General features: G+C 52.5%; 1 protein-coding gene across 5 annotated transcripts; it reads left to right on the forward strand.

The window, feature by feature from the left end:
• Nucleotides 1-515: 515 nt before the first annotated feature.
• On the forward strand, nt 516-15859 carry EHMT2 (euchromatic histone lysine methyltransferase 2; the record flags this gene model as incomplete). 5 transcript variants are annotated; one of them, XM_079148541.1, is made up of 28 exons in its annotated part: nt 516-631; nt 1576-1642; nt 1735-1941; nt 2038-2291; nt 4341-4425; nt 4519-4559; nt 4825-4980; nt 6608-6745; nt 6836-6950; nt 7115-7216; nt 7425-7573; nt 7666-7809; nt 7893-8128; nt 8208-8390; nt 8488-8570; nt 9006-9112; nt 9211-9333; nt 9428-9529; nt 10306-10410; nt 10538-10692; nt 10784-10951; nt 11604-11748; nt 12100-12177; nt 12517-12632; nt 12754-12840; nt 14216-14294; nt 14461-14636; nt 15360-15859. In XM_079148541.1, the coding sequence occupies 27 exons, from the start codon at nt 1594-1596 to the stop codon at nt 15538-15540; spliced, it is 3564 nt and encodes a 1187-aa protein (XP_079004667.1). In that variant the 3' UTR covers nt 15541-15859. The 5 variants fall into 5 exon arrangements, with proteins under 5 accessions (XP_079004667.1, XP_079004668.1, XP_079004666.1 ...); XM_079148540.1 differs by lacking the exon at nt 516-631 and adding an exon at nt 838-929; XM_079148542.1 differs by lacking the exons at nt 516-631; nt 7115-7216 and adding an exon at nt 837-929.
• Between the last annotated feature and the right edge of the window lie 22 nt (nt 15860-15881).

Consider the following 15881-nt stretch of genomic DNA (forward strand, 5'->3'; position numbering starts at 1 on the left):
CTACAATTCCCAGAAGGCCTGGAGTTGGCTTCAGATACCCCATATCCTACCTGCCTATGTCAAATAATGTGTGAAACTATACAGGTATTTCCAAACTTCAAGCAAGATGTAATACCTTCTGGGATGGTATTCTAAATACTATCAGTTGTGTATCTTGGTGTGTACCATTCATCCTTACACTGTCAGCTAAGCTATGACCTACGGGGTGCCGCTATGCTTTGGGGAAAATGATTACTTACTATAGTGTCACCAGACAGGAGTCACTCATTCTCTTGGGCCGCCGGGCTTACCTGGATCTCTAGCGCATATGGTGGCGGAACACGCCTGGTATAAGCAGAAGAGACATTTAGCCCCAGGTTTTCAAAAGGGGACGCTGCTCCAAGGGGCCTGAAGCAGTCTGCTAGAGCCAACCAATAGTATAGGTGTCCTCCGCATGTCCCTATCTCTCCCTGCTTGCTGGTTAGACAGGCGAGGCCCAAAATGAGGCCGAGCCTTCTATCTGGTTGCCCAGAAACTAGAAAACTAATACAGAAAGCGATCAGAGTCGGGAGAAGCACAAGAGAGCCAGACAAATAGCAGCAGCTTCTGAGACCCAGCAGGCGCAGACGCTCCGCTTGTTACCTAAAACCAGGTGAGGATAAAGAAGCCACACCTGGATCCAGGCTTGCCTCACCCTTAGTTCTCTGCAGAGCTGAGGTTGGGAAAGACAGGAATTCGGACCCGCAGTCCCCAGTTTAGGATAACCACTGCCATCTCCGAGGCCGCTCTCAGGGGAAAATAGCCAGAATGCTCGTAGCGGCTCCTTTAAGGCTCCTCCTTGCCCCCCCTCCCTCGCCCACGTGACCCGGGGCGGCCGCGCGCCGGCTCGGCCCCCCGCGCAAGCGGCGATGGCGGCGGCGGCGGGAGCTGCAGCGGCGGCGGCCGCCGAGGTGCGGAAGGGGAGGGGGAGAGGCGGGTGCATGCCCGCGCGCGCGCCCGGGGGAAGCGCGCGCCCGTGCAATGCTCCGGGGGTGCAACGGGGCCGGGGGGCCCGGGCGGGACTTGCAGCAATCCAGGGGGCCAACACCGGGGGCGGATGAGGGGACCAGGGGGTGGGAGGTGGGGGGAGTGGGCACGGAGGCGCGTGTGCAGCCTCCGGCTGCCCCTGAGTGGGCGGCGGGCGCTGGGGCCCCAGGAGCACGCGCGAGGGGCACAAGGGGCCGTCCACCGGGCTGGGGGGCAGCGGGCGCTGGAGGGGTTGGTGCCCGGGGTCCCCGCGGCCTGGGGGACAAAGGGGGAGCGGCGCGTGCAGCCGGGAGGAGGGGGCGGGGCCGGGGCGCTGAGGCCCCGCCCCCTCCCCCTCCTCTCCTCTCGGCCCCAGAGATGCGGGGTCTACCGAGAGGGCGGGGGCTGATGCGGGCCCGGGGGAGGGGTCGTGCGGCCCCTCCGGGCAGCCGGGGCCGAGGAAGGGGGGGGCCCCATAGAGGAAGAGGTAGGCCCCGGAGCCTACTCTCTCTTCCCAGGGCCCAAGCGTCCTGGGCCCCCCAACTCCCTACCGGGCTGACCAACCCCCCTATACCTTGTCTCCCCTCCCAGGGGGAGGCCCCCGCTGAGATGGGGGCACTACTGCTGGAGAAGGAGTCCAGAGGAGCCACCGAGAGAGGTGAGTGCAGCAGAAAAGGCCCCAGTTAGACCTTCACCTCACTGACACAGGATCCGGAGTCCTCAGCCCTGAACTTTTTCTCTTCCCTACAGTTCATGGCTCTTTGGGGGACACCCCTCATAGTGAGGACACCCTGCCCAAGGCCAACCCCGACTCCCTGGAGCCTGCTGGCCCCTCATCTCCGGCCTCTGTCACTGTTACTGTTGGCGATGAGGGGGCTGACACCCCTGTAGGAGCCACACCACTCATTGGGGATGAACCCGAGAATCTGGAGGGAGATGGGGGCCGAATCCTGCTGGGTGAGAGGCGGGGAAGTCAGGGGGTGAGGGTGGAGTTCTCTGACTCTGCCTGCCTTCTTAACTTGCCACTGCCTACCTCCCTGTCTCTTTTTCTAGGCCATGCCACAAAGTCATTCCCCTCATCCCCCAGCAAGGGGGGTTCCTGTCCGAGTCGGGCCAAAATGTCAATGACAGGGGCAGGGAAATCACCGCCATCAGTCCAGAGTTTGGCTATGAGGCTGCTAAGTATGCCAGGGGCCCAGGGAACTGCAGCAGCAGGGCCTGAACCCCCTCCAACCACCATCAGCCCAGAGGGTCAGCCCAAGGTACACAGAGCCAGGAAAACCATGTCCAAACCAGGAAACGGACAGGTAAGGGTGAGGGAGTGGGAGGGAATGAAATTCTCCGTGGTAAACCCGTGTATTCTGTTTTCTTTTAATACATTTTAGCTTTACGCCTCTTCAGGTTCTCACAGACTTACCAAAGGACTGTTATGTGTTAAATATTAGGCTGAGCTGGGCTTAATCTGTAGACAAACAGACTGATTCTTTCTTCCTAAAGTTTATGTTCTTGGGGGAGGGGTGGTAAGAAGAGAAGAGAGAGACATGTTGAAGAGTTACTTATTTAGTTAATGTCCTAATTACTCTTAAAGGAATTTCCAACCACTCTACCTTTCTACCTGAAAGCAAGTCCTAAGGGAGATTTTTCATCCCTTGTTTGAACCCCTATCCTGTCCCCACTCCCCCCACCCCACACACACACATGCACATGCTCTGTTTATAAAGTTTGTACTGGGACTCCAGCCTTGGAAGGAGATGAGGGCCACAGAAATGTCAGAAGAGGAAAGTGGAAAAGGCCCCCAAATCCCAGAAGGTTTACAACAAGGTGGGGTTTTGTTTTGTTTTGTTTTGTTTTCTATTTTCTATCCAGGAGTGGGGGCTCGGTCTTGTTTGTTTTTGTGGTACTAGAGATTAAACCCAGGGGCATTCTACCTCTGAGCTATATCCCTATCCATTTTTAAAATTTTGAGACAGGCTTGCTAAATTGCCCAGGCTGGCCTCAAACTTGTGATTCTCCTGCCTCTGCCTCCTGAGTAGTTGTGATTATAGGCATGTTCCCCATGCCTGTCTAGGAAGGTTTTTAAGGGTTCCTGGTATCTCAGTGTTCTGGGAGTGGTTTAAGTAGCCTTGATTAAGGATTTTTTTTTTTTTTTTTCTTTTTTGTGGTAGGACCATATACATAAAACTTACCTTCTAAACCATTTTGAAATGGACAGTTTAGTGGTATTAATATTCATAATTTACAATCATCAACCTTCATAACCCTTTTTCTTATAAAGATTAAAACTCCATATCCTTTAATAACTTCCCATTCCCTCCTTCCCCAACCCTTGGCAACTACCACTCTTTCTAAGAGTGTCATTACTCTTACCTTATACACGTGCACTTACGTATATTCAGTATTTGTCTTTTTGTGACTGACTCATTTCATTTAGCGTAACATTCTCAAGATTCCTCCATGTCGTAGCATACGTCAGAATTTCCTTTCTTTCTAAGACTGATTAATATTCCACTGTATGTACATGTTATCCCTCAATTTCCCAGTGGGGGTTGATTCCAGGCTTCCTTGTTGATGCAAAAATTCATGAATGTTTAGGTCCTTTACATAAGATAATTTAGTGTTTGCATCTAAGGTACACACATCTTCCTTTCAGTCAGCTCTAGGTTATCTTTAATACAACTTAAGTGCTGTGTAAATAGCTCTTACGCTGTAGTGTTTAGGGAATAATGACAAAAAAAGTACTGCATGTTTAGTACAGGCAAAATTTTTTTTTAATATTTTGTTCCACCTATATAGACACCTGAGGCCAGCATGGTGGTGCACATCTGAGGCTGAGGCAGGAGGATCTTGAGTTCAAAGCCAGCCTCAGCAACAGTGAAGCACTAAGCAACTCAGTGAGACCCTGTCTCTAAATAAATAAAATACAAAATGGGGCTGGGGTTGTGGTTCAGTGATTGAGTACCCTTGAGTTCAATCCCCAGTACACATGCACAAAAAGAATGGACACTTGAGTTGCTTTCACATTTTAGTTGTTGTAAATGTAGGTGTGCGGGGCTGGGGTTGTGGCTCAGTGGCAGAGCACTCGCCTAGTATGTGTGAGGCACTGGGTTTGATCCTCAGCACCACAAAAAATAAATAAATAAAGGTAGATATAGGTGTGCAAAGACTTTTTAATCTCCTGAGTTTGTGTTTTCATACAACTCCTGGGAAACAGCAGTTCTTCTTATTACCATTTACTGGTTTTGGGGGCTTAATATTGGAAGTGTGGTTCACTGTGTCCCCCTGAACTTGGACTCCAGGCTAACCCAGGCAGCATTGCAGGTTCACTCCAATTCTAAGCCTGTGCCCTCTTGCCCCAGCCCCCGGTCCCTGAGAAGCGGCCCCCTGAAGTGCAGCATTTTCGTATGAGTGATGACGTGCACTCGCTGGGGAAGATGACTTCAGGTCAGTGCTCTCCCTGACTGCCCCCACCTCCGTGATTTGATGTGGCCCATTCTTGGGATATAGAGTACAGGTTTCACTCTTCTCTCAATACAGATGTGGCCAAAAGGAGGAAGCTGAACTCTGGAAGTGGCTTGGTGAGCTAGAGGAAGGGAACAGGGCCTCTCCATTGGGCTTTTCCTCCAGGGGAGCTGTTCCAGGGGAGCCTAACCTAACTGGGGCTGTGTCCTGTCCTTGCGGGAAATGGGGGTGGAGGGTTGGGGGTGTAGCTCAGTGGTGGAGCACTTGCCTCGCACAAGGCCCTGTGTTTAGTCCCCAGCACCACAAAAAAATGGGGGTAAAACAGAAATGGGGGGTTGATGGGAAATGCCTATAGCATCAAGTTTTCTGACCTTTTTCTAGTCAGAGGAATTGGGTTCTGCCCGGAGTTCAGGAGAAGTGACCCTGGAGAAGGGGAACTCCAGGTCCCTGGAAGAGTGGGAGACAGTGGTAGGCGACGACTTCAGTCTCTACTATGATTCCTACTCTGTGGATGAGCGTGTAGACTCTGACAGCAAGGTGAGCCACAGCAGCCTGCCCTCTCCAGCCAGGGAATCCCCTGGTCGGGGCTGCCTCTCCTCTCCTTCCTGTTCCCCTGCTCTTTCTTTCCTTTTTATCTTCTCAACACCTGCTAATCCACTGCCCCGTGCTCTCTTCCTGTATTTCCAGTGTATTCCTCCATCCCATTTCATCCCTTGCCCCCTCCACTGAGGTGTCCCCCATCCTGTACTTCAGCTTTAGCATCTCATTTTGTGGTTTGTTCTTTGTTTACTTATTCTCTTGCTCTTTGTTCAGGGTTATCTCACATGTTTACGTGTGGTTTTGCTTTTTATTTAACATTTCTTCACGGAAACTTTAAAGTATATACACAGTGGAGATTAGGGAACCCCCTAATCTCTGTCAACGCACAACTGCTCATCTTTACCTTTCCCAGTACACAAACTGGCTGGGTTACTTCAAAGTAAGTCTCAGCAGTGCGTTGTTAATGCAAAAATGTTTCCACATGTATCTCTAAGTATAGGGTCTCCTTTTATTTTTTAACATCACATTACCATTTTCACACCCCAAAAAACTTAGTAGTAGTTCCTTAATACCATCAGACGTCCTATCAGTATACACGTTTACTCAGTTGTTTCGTAAGTGGGCTTTTGGCAACATCCAAATGAGGACCACATGTTGATTTGATTGTTTATCATAGGTGTCTTTTGATGTAGGTTTCCTCGTCTATTATTTACTTATTTATATTGGTACTGGGGATGCTTTACCACTCAGCTATATCCCCAGTCCTTTTTATTTTTTATTTTGAGACAGAGTCTCACCAAATTGCTTAAGGCCTCACTGAGTTACTGAGACTGGCCTCAAACTTGGGAATCCTCCTGCCTTGGCCTCCTGAGGAGCTAGGATTATAGACATGTTCCACCACACCTGGCTGGGTTTTTTGTTTGTTTGTTTTGGGGTTTTTTTGTCTGTTTGTTTTTTGCCATTTTTTTGTTGAAACCAGTTCAGTTGTCCAGCAGAATTCCTTACACTTGAAGTGGCCTGGTATTTTGCGTGAACAGATTAAGTTGATGGTCTAGATGCATCATGATTGCACCTTTTTTTTTTTTTTTTTTTGCAGGAAGACTTGACTGTGTGTGCAAATGCTTCCCTTTGTTTATATTAGTGACATTAGCATTGACCAGCAGTTCAGGTGATATTAACCTGACCCTTCATTATAGAGCACCTCATTAACTTTTCATCTAGTGTTTTTGGCAGCCATTAGTAGTCTTATCTATTTATAAACTTCATAAAAACAGTATCACACTGTATTGTTTGATTCTTGGAATTCACTTTTTTTATTTCCTATTACGTCGCCAGAATTCACACACATTGTTGTATGCAACTGTAGCACCCTTTTCCCTTCTGTCTAGTATTCCACATCTCCACATTTATCCAGTCCTTTCCCTCCTCTTCTGCCTGCATTGATCTTCTCCAAGGAGCCATCCCTGGGTAATGGCAGTGACAGAGGTGTTTTTCTTTACCCCGCCTCATCATCTTGCGTCCTGGGAGTTAGATATGTTCTGTTCTACCTCTGCCCAACTCTCCCCAGGGGAGGGCTATGGCCTGGAGGTCAGTGTTTACCCAGCCCCACTTTCCTCCCTCCCAGTCTGAAGTTGAAGCTCTGGCTGAACAACTGAGTGAAGAGGAGGAAGAGGAGGAGGAGGAGGAAGAAGAAGAGGAGGAGGAGGAGGAGGAAGAGGAAGAAGAAGAAGAAGATGAGGAATCAGGCAATCAGTCAGATAGGGTAAGAGTAGAAGTGATGTGGAGGCCTTTGGGGCCAGAGGAGCAGGGCGTGGGGTTGGGTCCAGAGCCCCTAACTCTCTCTCCTTCATAGAGTGGCTCCAGTGGCCGGCGCAAGGCCAAGAAGAAATGGCGGAAGGACAGCCCATGGGTGAAGCCATCTCGGAAACGGCGGAAGCGGGAGCCTCCACGGGCCAAGGAACCACGAGGTGAGGGGGCTCTTCTGCTTTGGGTCCCCTCCTCCAGCCCCACCTCCCGGCCCCAGAGAGCACGCACATACGCATACGCACACGCCCACGCATGTACACCTGCATGTACCCACACGTCCAGGCACTGTGAGCTCGCACTCTCACTCTCTCTGTCTCTGTGTCAGGAGTGAATGGTGTGGGCTCCTCAGGCCCCAGTGAGTACATGGAGGTCCCTCTGGGGTCCCTGGAGCTGCCCAGCGAGGGGACCCTCTCCCCCAACCACGCTGGTAATTGCCAATTGCCCGGACAAGGAGCCACTAGGGGGTGCCCACAGGGCTGGAGGGACGGGGAGGAGGGGGGCCCCTGCCAAGCACTGGGGTATCCATGCCAGACTTTGGGGTTCTGCAAGGAGGGAGAGGTAGGGCGGGAATGAGAGAACCCTCCCAATAGGGGAGGGGCAGGGCCTCCCTCAGCTTCCTTTTTCCTCTGTCCAAGGGGTGTCCAATGACACGTCTTCACTGGAGACAGAGCGGGGCTTTGAGGAGCTGCCCCTCTGCAGCTGTCGCATGGAAGCACCTAAGATTGACCGAATCAGTGAGAGAGCAGGGCACAAGTGCATGGCCACCGAGAGTGTGGATGGAGAGGTGGGCCTGTGGGCTGGTGGGGGAGGTCCCTGAAGATCCAGCAGCAGACCCCAGACTCACCCTCTGTTCTCACCCATCTTCACTACTCCCAGCTGTCTGGCTGCAATGCTGCCATCCTAAAGCGGGAGACCATGAGGCCATCCAGTCGTGTGGCACTAATGGTGCTCTGTGAGACCCACCGTGCCCGCATGGTCAAACACCACTGCTGCCCAGGCTGCGGCTACTTCTGTACAGCAGTAAGTGACCAGTGATGCAGACAGACCACCTGCCCCCTGGGAGAGGGCTCTCAGAGCCTGACTGTGTCCTCTGCCTGCCCCAGGGCACCTTCCTTGAATGTCACCCAGACTTCCGTGTGGCCCACCGCTTCCATAAGGCCTGTGTGTCCCAGCTCAATGGAATGGTCTTCTGTCCCCACTGTGGGGAGGATGCTTCTGAGGCCCAGGAGGTGACCATCCCCCGGGGCGATGGGGGAACCCCACCAGCTGGTACTGCAGCCCCGGCACCCCCACCCCTGGCCCAGGATGCCCCAGGGAGAGCTGATACTTCCCAGCCCAGGTACTGGCCTCTCTCTTCCCTCTGCCTATTCCCTACTCCATCCCTCCCACCCCTCAGACATCAGAACCTCTTCTCACAGTGCCCGGATGCGAGGGCACGGGGAGCCCCGACGTCCACCCTGTGATCCCCTGGCTGACACCATCGACAGCTCAGGGCCTTCCCTGACCCTGCCCAGTGGGGGCTGCCTCTCGGCAGTGGGACTACCACCAGGGCCAGGTCGTGAGGCCCTGGAGAAGGCTCTGGTCATCCAGGAATCAGAGAGGTGAGTGGGATCACCAGGGCTGGGGGCAGAGGAGCAGATGCTGCAGCTGATGTTGAATTCCGAGCAGCCTACCTTGTCCCCCTCCTTCTCCTGGCAGGCGGAAGAAGCTCCGATTCCACCCGCGGCAATTGTATCTGTCAGTGAAGCAGGGAGAGTTGCAGAAGGTGATCCTGATGCTGTGTGAGTGTGCCACTTGTTCACTCAGCAATCCTTTACCACCTTAAGCACCACCTTTATACTAGGCCCTGGGCTCGGGGCGAGGAGGACAGCCACAATACTCAGTCATTACCCTAAGGACTTACCATGGTGGGTGAAGGACCATAACCCAAGACACTGGAGACATAGATGCTAGGTACTCTTGCATGTTTATACCTGTTAACTCAAACCTTCCCAGCATTAAGGCACAGAAGCAGCATACCTTAACCATTATGCAGCAATACTGAGGGGCAGGGCCATCCTGACAACTCCTTGCTCTCTGCTGAGTGCCCTGATGGAGGCAAACATAGAATGCCCAGCAGGGGTCCCTAAGGAGCCTTCCTAGAGGAGGTGCCATCGCCCCCTAGCTTACTTAACACTTGTCCCTCCCTTTCCCTGTGTGGCATGCTCTCCATGCAGTGGACAACCTGGACCCCAACTTCCAGAGTGACCAGCAGAGCAAGCGCACACCCCTACATGCAGCTGCCCAGAAGGGCTCCGTGGAGATCTGCCATGTGTTGCTGCAGGTCAGCAGGGCCCGGCCCTTTGCCTCATTAACCAGGTCTTAGACCCCTTCCCCTGCCCAGCCCCTGCCTGATGCCAGCCCTCCTGCTCCTCCTCGCAGGCTGGAGCCAACATCAATGCAGTGGACAAGCAGCAGCGGACACCGCTGATGGAGGCTGTGGTGAACAACCACCTGGAGGTGGCACGCTACATGGTGCAGCGAGGTGGCTGTGTCTATAGCAAGGTGCAGCAGCTGGAAGTGGCCTCCAGGAGTCAGGGTTGGGCTCAGTGCTAGTCAGAGGACTCATCTGCCTATATCTTCCCCATGTCTCCCTCAGGAGGAAGATGGCTCTACCTGCCTTCACCATGCAGCCAAAATTGGGAACTTAGAGATGGTCAGCCTGCTGCTCAGCACAGGACAGGTGGATGTCAATGCCCAGGTCAGTAGCCTGGGCTGCACACCCTGCCCAGCCTCTCTGGGTCCATCTCTCAATGTTCCAGCTTTGTCCAGGAAAAGCCCACTGAACTCTGGCCTTTCAGCACATTTCTTGCCCAGACTCAACTTCTCTAAGAAACTCTGGTTTCTTTAATGGGAAATATTCTGTAGTGATTACAATCTTGTGTTCCTAGGGGTCTATATTGCTACTGAATTGTCACAACTTCTAAGACTTGGGAGTGGGCAGATCGAGGAAATTAGTGTGGGTGGGTGGTTTTTTGTTTATCATGTTGTTTGTTTTTTTTGTTGTTGTTGTTTTGTTTTGTTTTGTTTTGTTTTGTTTTGTTTTGAGAGGGGGTTGCCCAGGGCTTAACCACTAAGCCACATCCCCAGCCCTTTTTATAGTTTATTTAGAGATAGGGTCTTACTTGAGTTTTTGGACCCTAAGCTAAGTTGCTGAGACTGGCTTTGAATTCTCAATCCTCCTGCCTCAGTCTACCAAGCTACTGGGATTATATGCATGTGCCACCATGCCCAATTGGAAATAGTGTATTTTAGAAGGAGAAAAATCACTTAATTCTCTGCAGCCTTAGGCAACAGGCACTGTTAATGCCATTTTATAGACAAGGAGGCCCACACATGGTATGGGACTTGTCCATGTTCTCCAAGCTTGTGGGTAGAGCCTAGATTCACAGACTGGCCCCTTAGTTTGTGTTCTTGACCATGCACACTCTGGTGAGCAGGGCCAGTGGCCTGCTTCTCACTCCCTCCCACCCACAGGACAGTGGTGGGTGGACGCCTATCATCTGGGCTGCAGAACATAAGCACATTGACGTGATCCGCATGCTGCTGACACGAGGTGCTGATGTTACCCTCACTGACAATGTGAGTAAGAATTTAGTCAGGGTCAGGAGGAGGCGGGAGCAGGGACAACCCTAGTCCCCTGAGCAATATGGAGGCTGCATTCAGGGATTCAGCTGCCTGTACCACATCTTTTCTTTAACTTCCATAGGAGGAAAACATCTGTCTGCACTGGGCCTCCTTTACTGGCAGTGCTGCCATTGCTGAGGTTCTCCTGAATGCTCGCTGTGACCTCCATGCTGTCAACTACCATGGTGACACACCCTTGCACATTGCAGCCCGGGAGAGCTACCATGATTGCGTACTGTGAGAACCCTGCCCACCCCAGGCCCCTGACACCCCTGTCCCACCTTCAACAACTTGGACACCATACATGGGCTCCCTTTCCCCTCCCCAGGTTGTTCCTGTCACGTGGAGCCAACCCTGAGCTGAGGAACAAGGAGGGGGACACAGCATGGGACCTGACCCCTGAGCGCTCTGACGTGTGGTTTGCCCTCCAGCTCAACCGCAAACTCCGACTTGGAGTGGGAAACCGAGCTATTCGCACTGAGAAGATCATCTGCCGGTGAGCCTTAAGTCTCTCTCTACCCTGAACAACCACTGTGCCCCCTCCCAGTCCCTAGTGCACCCTTATAACATCCCCCAAACCCTCCCTGTTCCCCATCAAGCCTCACATTTGCTTTAGTCTCTCTCCCATTAGACAAATACAGCAAATAAAAATAGAAAACATGCAGTTGGATTAGATGGGAGCTGGGCAATATCTATAATCCAGGTAGCATACTTTTTTCTTAGCATGACAATGTCCCATGCAGTTGGGTGTGGTGGCACACGCCTGTAATCCCAGCGGCTCAGGAGGTTGAGGCAGGAGGATCATGAGTTCAAAGCCAGCGTTAGCTCAGCAACTTAGTGAGGCCCTAAGCAACTAAGTGAGACACTGTCTCTAAATAAAATATAAAAAAGGTCTGGGGATGTGGCTCAGTGGTTAAGTGCCCCTTGCAGTATTTGGGACAAAATTAGGCTGAAGTGTTATTCCTATTAATCTGAAATTCTAGTTTAACTGGGTGTCTTGCATTGTATCTGTATTGTATCTGGCATCCTTACTCCCCTGATGAACCCCAGAACCTCCCCTTTCCCATGCATAGGAACCTCTCCAGCCCTCTTGCACCTTGGGGAGCTCCTCACCCCTGGCCCTAGCCCTGTCTCCCCCACTTCTGCAGGGATGTAGCTCGGGGCTATGAGAATGTGCCCATTCCCTGTGTCAATGGTGTGGATGGGGAACCCTGCCCTGAGGATTATAAGTACATCTCAGAGAACTGTGAGACATCCACCATGAATATTGACCGCAACATCACCCACCTGCAGGTGAATGGGAGCCCTGGGTCCACTACAGAGCCACTGAGTACAGTTGGGCAAGTTGCACGCCAACAAGGGCACCTAGCCAAGGGAGTGGGAGCTGAAAGGAGGCTTGGTATGGTGGTCCATGGGGAGGGGTCCTTTTCTAGGTCACATCAAGGTATCATATAAATAAGAGTTCATGGTGGCCTTGGGGACACCCCTATCTCTAATATCTTAATTTCCCCTCTCCCTGGGACCATCACCAACCACTGTCCTAAAACATGGGCCCCAGAGAAAGAACAAGGCTGTGGTGCAGGCAGCACTGGGAGCTGGGCCATGACTGATCTGGGGTTAAGCTGACCTGTGCCTTCCACCCAGCACTGCACATGTGTGGACGACTGCTCCAGCTCCAACTGCCTGTGCGGTCAGCTCAGCATCCGCTGCTGGTATGACAAGGTATGTGCCCCTCACCTGGACACAGATGCTCAGCCACTGTTTCAGAGGAGCTGGCTCAGCACCAATCCCCTGAGACCGTGTTCCTCACCTATCCTCTGGGGGAAGTGACAGAGAGGGCAGGGCAAGGCTGGGGATTGCCGGGCCTCTGCCCAGGTATATGCAAATCAAGGGTGATGGCTGTGTTTCCTGATCTCCGGATCTCAGCACTGCTGTGGCCTCCCCCACACATTCTACCTTCCCTACCTCCGCAGTGGGTTTTTCTGTGTAGTGGGGGTCTTGGGCAAGTGAGAAGGGGCCCCATACAAAAACCACTGTCCTCGCCTTGGCTCTGCACCCCAGGATGGCCGGTTGCTCCAGGAATTTAACAAGATCGAGCCCCCCCTGATCTTTGAGTGTAACCAAGCCTGCTCCTGCTGGAGAAACTGCAAGAACCGAGTGGTGCAGAGCGGCATCAAGTAAGACCCCTACCACCACAGCCCCCATCACCCTGTCTCACCTACCACTCACTGCCCCATCTCTTCTCCTGGGGCTTTTCCAGGTCCCTACACCCAGTATCTCCCTCTCTCCCACCCCTAGGGTACGACTGCAGCTCTACCGAACAGCCAAGATGGGCTGGGGGGTCCGCGCCTTGCAGACCATCCCTCAGGGGACCTTCATTTGCGAGTGAGTCAACTGGGGGTACCTTGGCACCTGCAGGGACACAATCACCTCTGACTCCAAGCCTTCCTCTGCCCTCTTCCTGATGGATCACATCTCTTCTGCCCGCTCCAGCCAGCCATCTCTGACCTCTACCCTACAGCTGAGAACAGAGCCCGCCTCCACTCTGCCCACACTGCAGGGCCATCCTTCCCTACTGTCTTCTTTTCCCTTCCCACCTCAGTGTATTTCCAAACCTCACACACCTTCTCCCTACCCTGCTGCTATATGTTCTTAAGACAAGTTAATTAATCTCCCTGAGCCTTAATTTTCTTGTCTGTGAAATGGAAGTGATAATAGTTATCTGCCACCTCCTTAGGGACCTGTTTGTCTCCATGACTTCTTTCTCCGCTTTCTACCCACTGGCTCCCTTTCCCCAGGCCCTCAAACTTACCTAGGTCTCCTTTGGCCTTTGGCCAGGTAGGGAAAGCCCTTGTTTGCCTATTCAAGGGATCATTGAGTTTCTCTCCATCATGTCTTCTCTCAGCTTCTTAAACAAGTAGCCCCTTCCTCCTGGGCCTCAACTTCTCCACCATCTGCTCACTGCTTGTCCCTGCCAAAATCTGCTCTTGCCCTCACCTTCTGCTGCAGCTGCCTGGCAGTTGTTCTGCTGAACTCCTACCCCTACAGTATTTCTCAGTCCTCGTTCTGGCATCTGCCGATTCCTATTAGATTACCTGATCCCATGACACTGCCTTCACCTCTGCCCAGCCCATCCAAAATTGCTCTCTACCAGTTCCTCTTTCTCCTGCTGTCCAAATGTAGGCATTCTCACCCCTAAGCCACTCCCAGAGTTCCTCATTGCTCCTTCTCTTTCTGCAGCCCAGTCCCTCTTCTGTCACTCAACCCTGCATCGCCCACTACCAGCCCTGTCGTTGTAGGACACAAACCTCCCAGCGTCTAAAGCCCCTTAGCCCCAGGTTCTAGCCCTTTTTTTTTCAACTCCCACCACTGCCTTCTCTCCAGGGCTTCTGGGCTTTCCCTCCTACCTGCCAGTTCTGCCTGTTGTTCCAGCTGTCCAGTAGGGACTCCAACTGGCAGGATTGTGTCCTGGGTTGTGCCCTCACATGCCTGTGTCCCCCACTTCCTCCTCCTAACTCTCTCTCGAGAGCCTGGGACTGCCCACTGCCCCTCCCTGGTGATGTGCGCTCCCCTCTGTGCCTGCTGTGCCTTGGGTCACCCACTGCAACCCAGCAGTGTTGATCTGTGAGGTCCAAAGATAGTGGTGGGGCAACTGAGGAATAAAGGAAGAGGATTCTGTGGGGTTGTGAGAAGAGACCTGCCTGCAGCTGTCTCCCAATACCCCTGCTCACCTTTAGAACCACTGTTTGCTATGCAACAGGTACGTTGGGGAACTGATCTCTGATGCTGAGGCTGATGTGAGAGAGGATGATTCTTATCTCTTCGATTTAGACAACAAGGTGGGCAGGCGGCCTCTATGACACCCTGCTCCTAGTGGCTGGGTTTCTGGAGCCCCCTGGGAAGTCAGCAGGTGGAAATCTTGGGAGGAAGAACTGGGTGGTTAGTGCAGAGGGGATGACCAGGCAGGCAGGGTAGGGATGGATATGAAGTGATATCTCTCCTCAGGATGGGGAAGTATACTGCATTGATGCCCGTTACTATGGCAACATCAGCCGCTTTATCAATCACCTGTGTGACCCCAACATCATCCCTGTCCGAGTCTTCATGCTGCACCAAGACCTGCGATTTCCGCGCATCGCTTTCTTCAGTTCCCGAGACATCCGGACTGGGGAGGAGCTAGGGTAAGGTGTCCCTGGGCTCTGCCAGGAATGTGGGGGAGTAGGCAGGCATTGAAGGGAGCTTCTCAGATTTCATCATACAAAGTGACCCCTGGAAAGCTTGCTTGTGATTTGTTTGGTTGGTACCAGGGATTGAACCCTGAACCTCTGAGGCACATCCCAGCCTTTTTTTTTTTTTTTTTTTTTTTTTTTTTTTTTTTTTTTTAAGTTGTCATTGGACCTTTATTTTACCTATAAATACACAAAGCTGAGAATAGAACCCAGTGCCTCACACATGCTAGGCAAGTGCTCTACCACTGAGCCACAACCCCAGCCATTATTTTTTATTTCAAGACAGGGTCTCACTAAGTTGCTTAGGGCCTCACTAAATTGCGGAGGGTTCAAGGCTTTGGACTTGTGGTCCTCCTGCCTTAGCCTCCTGAGCTGCTGGGAGTACAGGCATGCACCACCTTGCCTGGCACCAAAGGGCTTGTTAAAACTGACCTGAGCATCAGCAAGATTCTAATTCACTAGATTTGGGAGGGGGCCCAGGAGCCTGCATTTCTAACCAGCTTGAGGTGATGCTGAGGCTGCAAGTCCATAGAACTTAAAAAGGTTTAGAATGTATCTGGGGAAGATGGGGCTGGAGACCTGGATCCTTCCTGGGTAGTGGCATCCTCAAGTCTTTAGGGTATGACTCTGGGTGCCTGAGTCCAGGTTCTGCAAGCACCTATGCTCCTCTGACAGGTTTGATTATGGTGACCGCTTCTGGGACATCAAAAGCAAATATTTCACCTGCCAGTGTGGCTCTGAGAAGTGTAAGCACTCAGCTGAGGCCATCGCCCTGGAGCAGAGCCGCCTGGCCCGCCTGGACCCCCACCCTGAGCTGCTGCCGGAACTTGGCTCCTTGCCCCCTGTCAACACCTGAAAATGGACCACACCCTTGTCTCTCCCCTGCCCCAGTGACCATCAGCTCAGCAGCTGCTTCTGCCACCTGCTGCTCACAGCCCAAGTGGCACTGCCACTTTCCCTGCCCACTACCCTTCACACATTCCTCAACTAGAGTCCCCAGCCAGGCCCTGGAGGTCTGACGGCCCCTCTCCCAGAGCTGGTTCCTCCCTGGGAGCATGACTTCAGGGCTGGCCACCCCCATTTCCCACCCTCAGCTGAAGTTTGATGAATTGAAATCTGGCCTCTATGCCAACTGGGTTTTTTTGTTCTCAATAAATGTTGGGTTTGGTAATAAACTGGGTGATTGTTGTGGGGAGC

The sequence above is a fragment of the Sciurus vulgaris genome, assembly GCF_902686455.1.
Source record: "Sciurus vulgaris genome assembly, chromosome: 7".
Taxonomy (NCBI): Eukaryota; Metazoa; Chordata; class Mammalia; order Rodentia; family Sciuridae; genus Sciurus; species Sciurus vulgaris.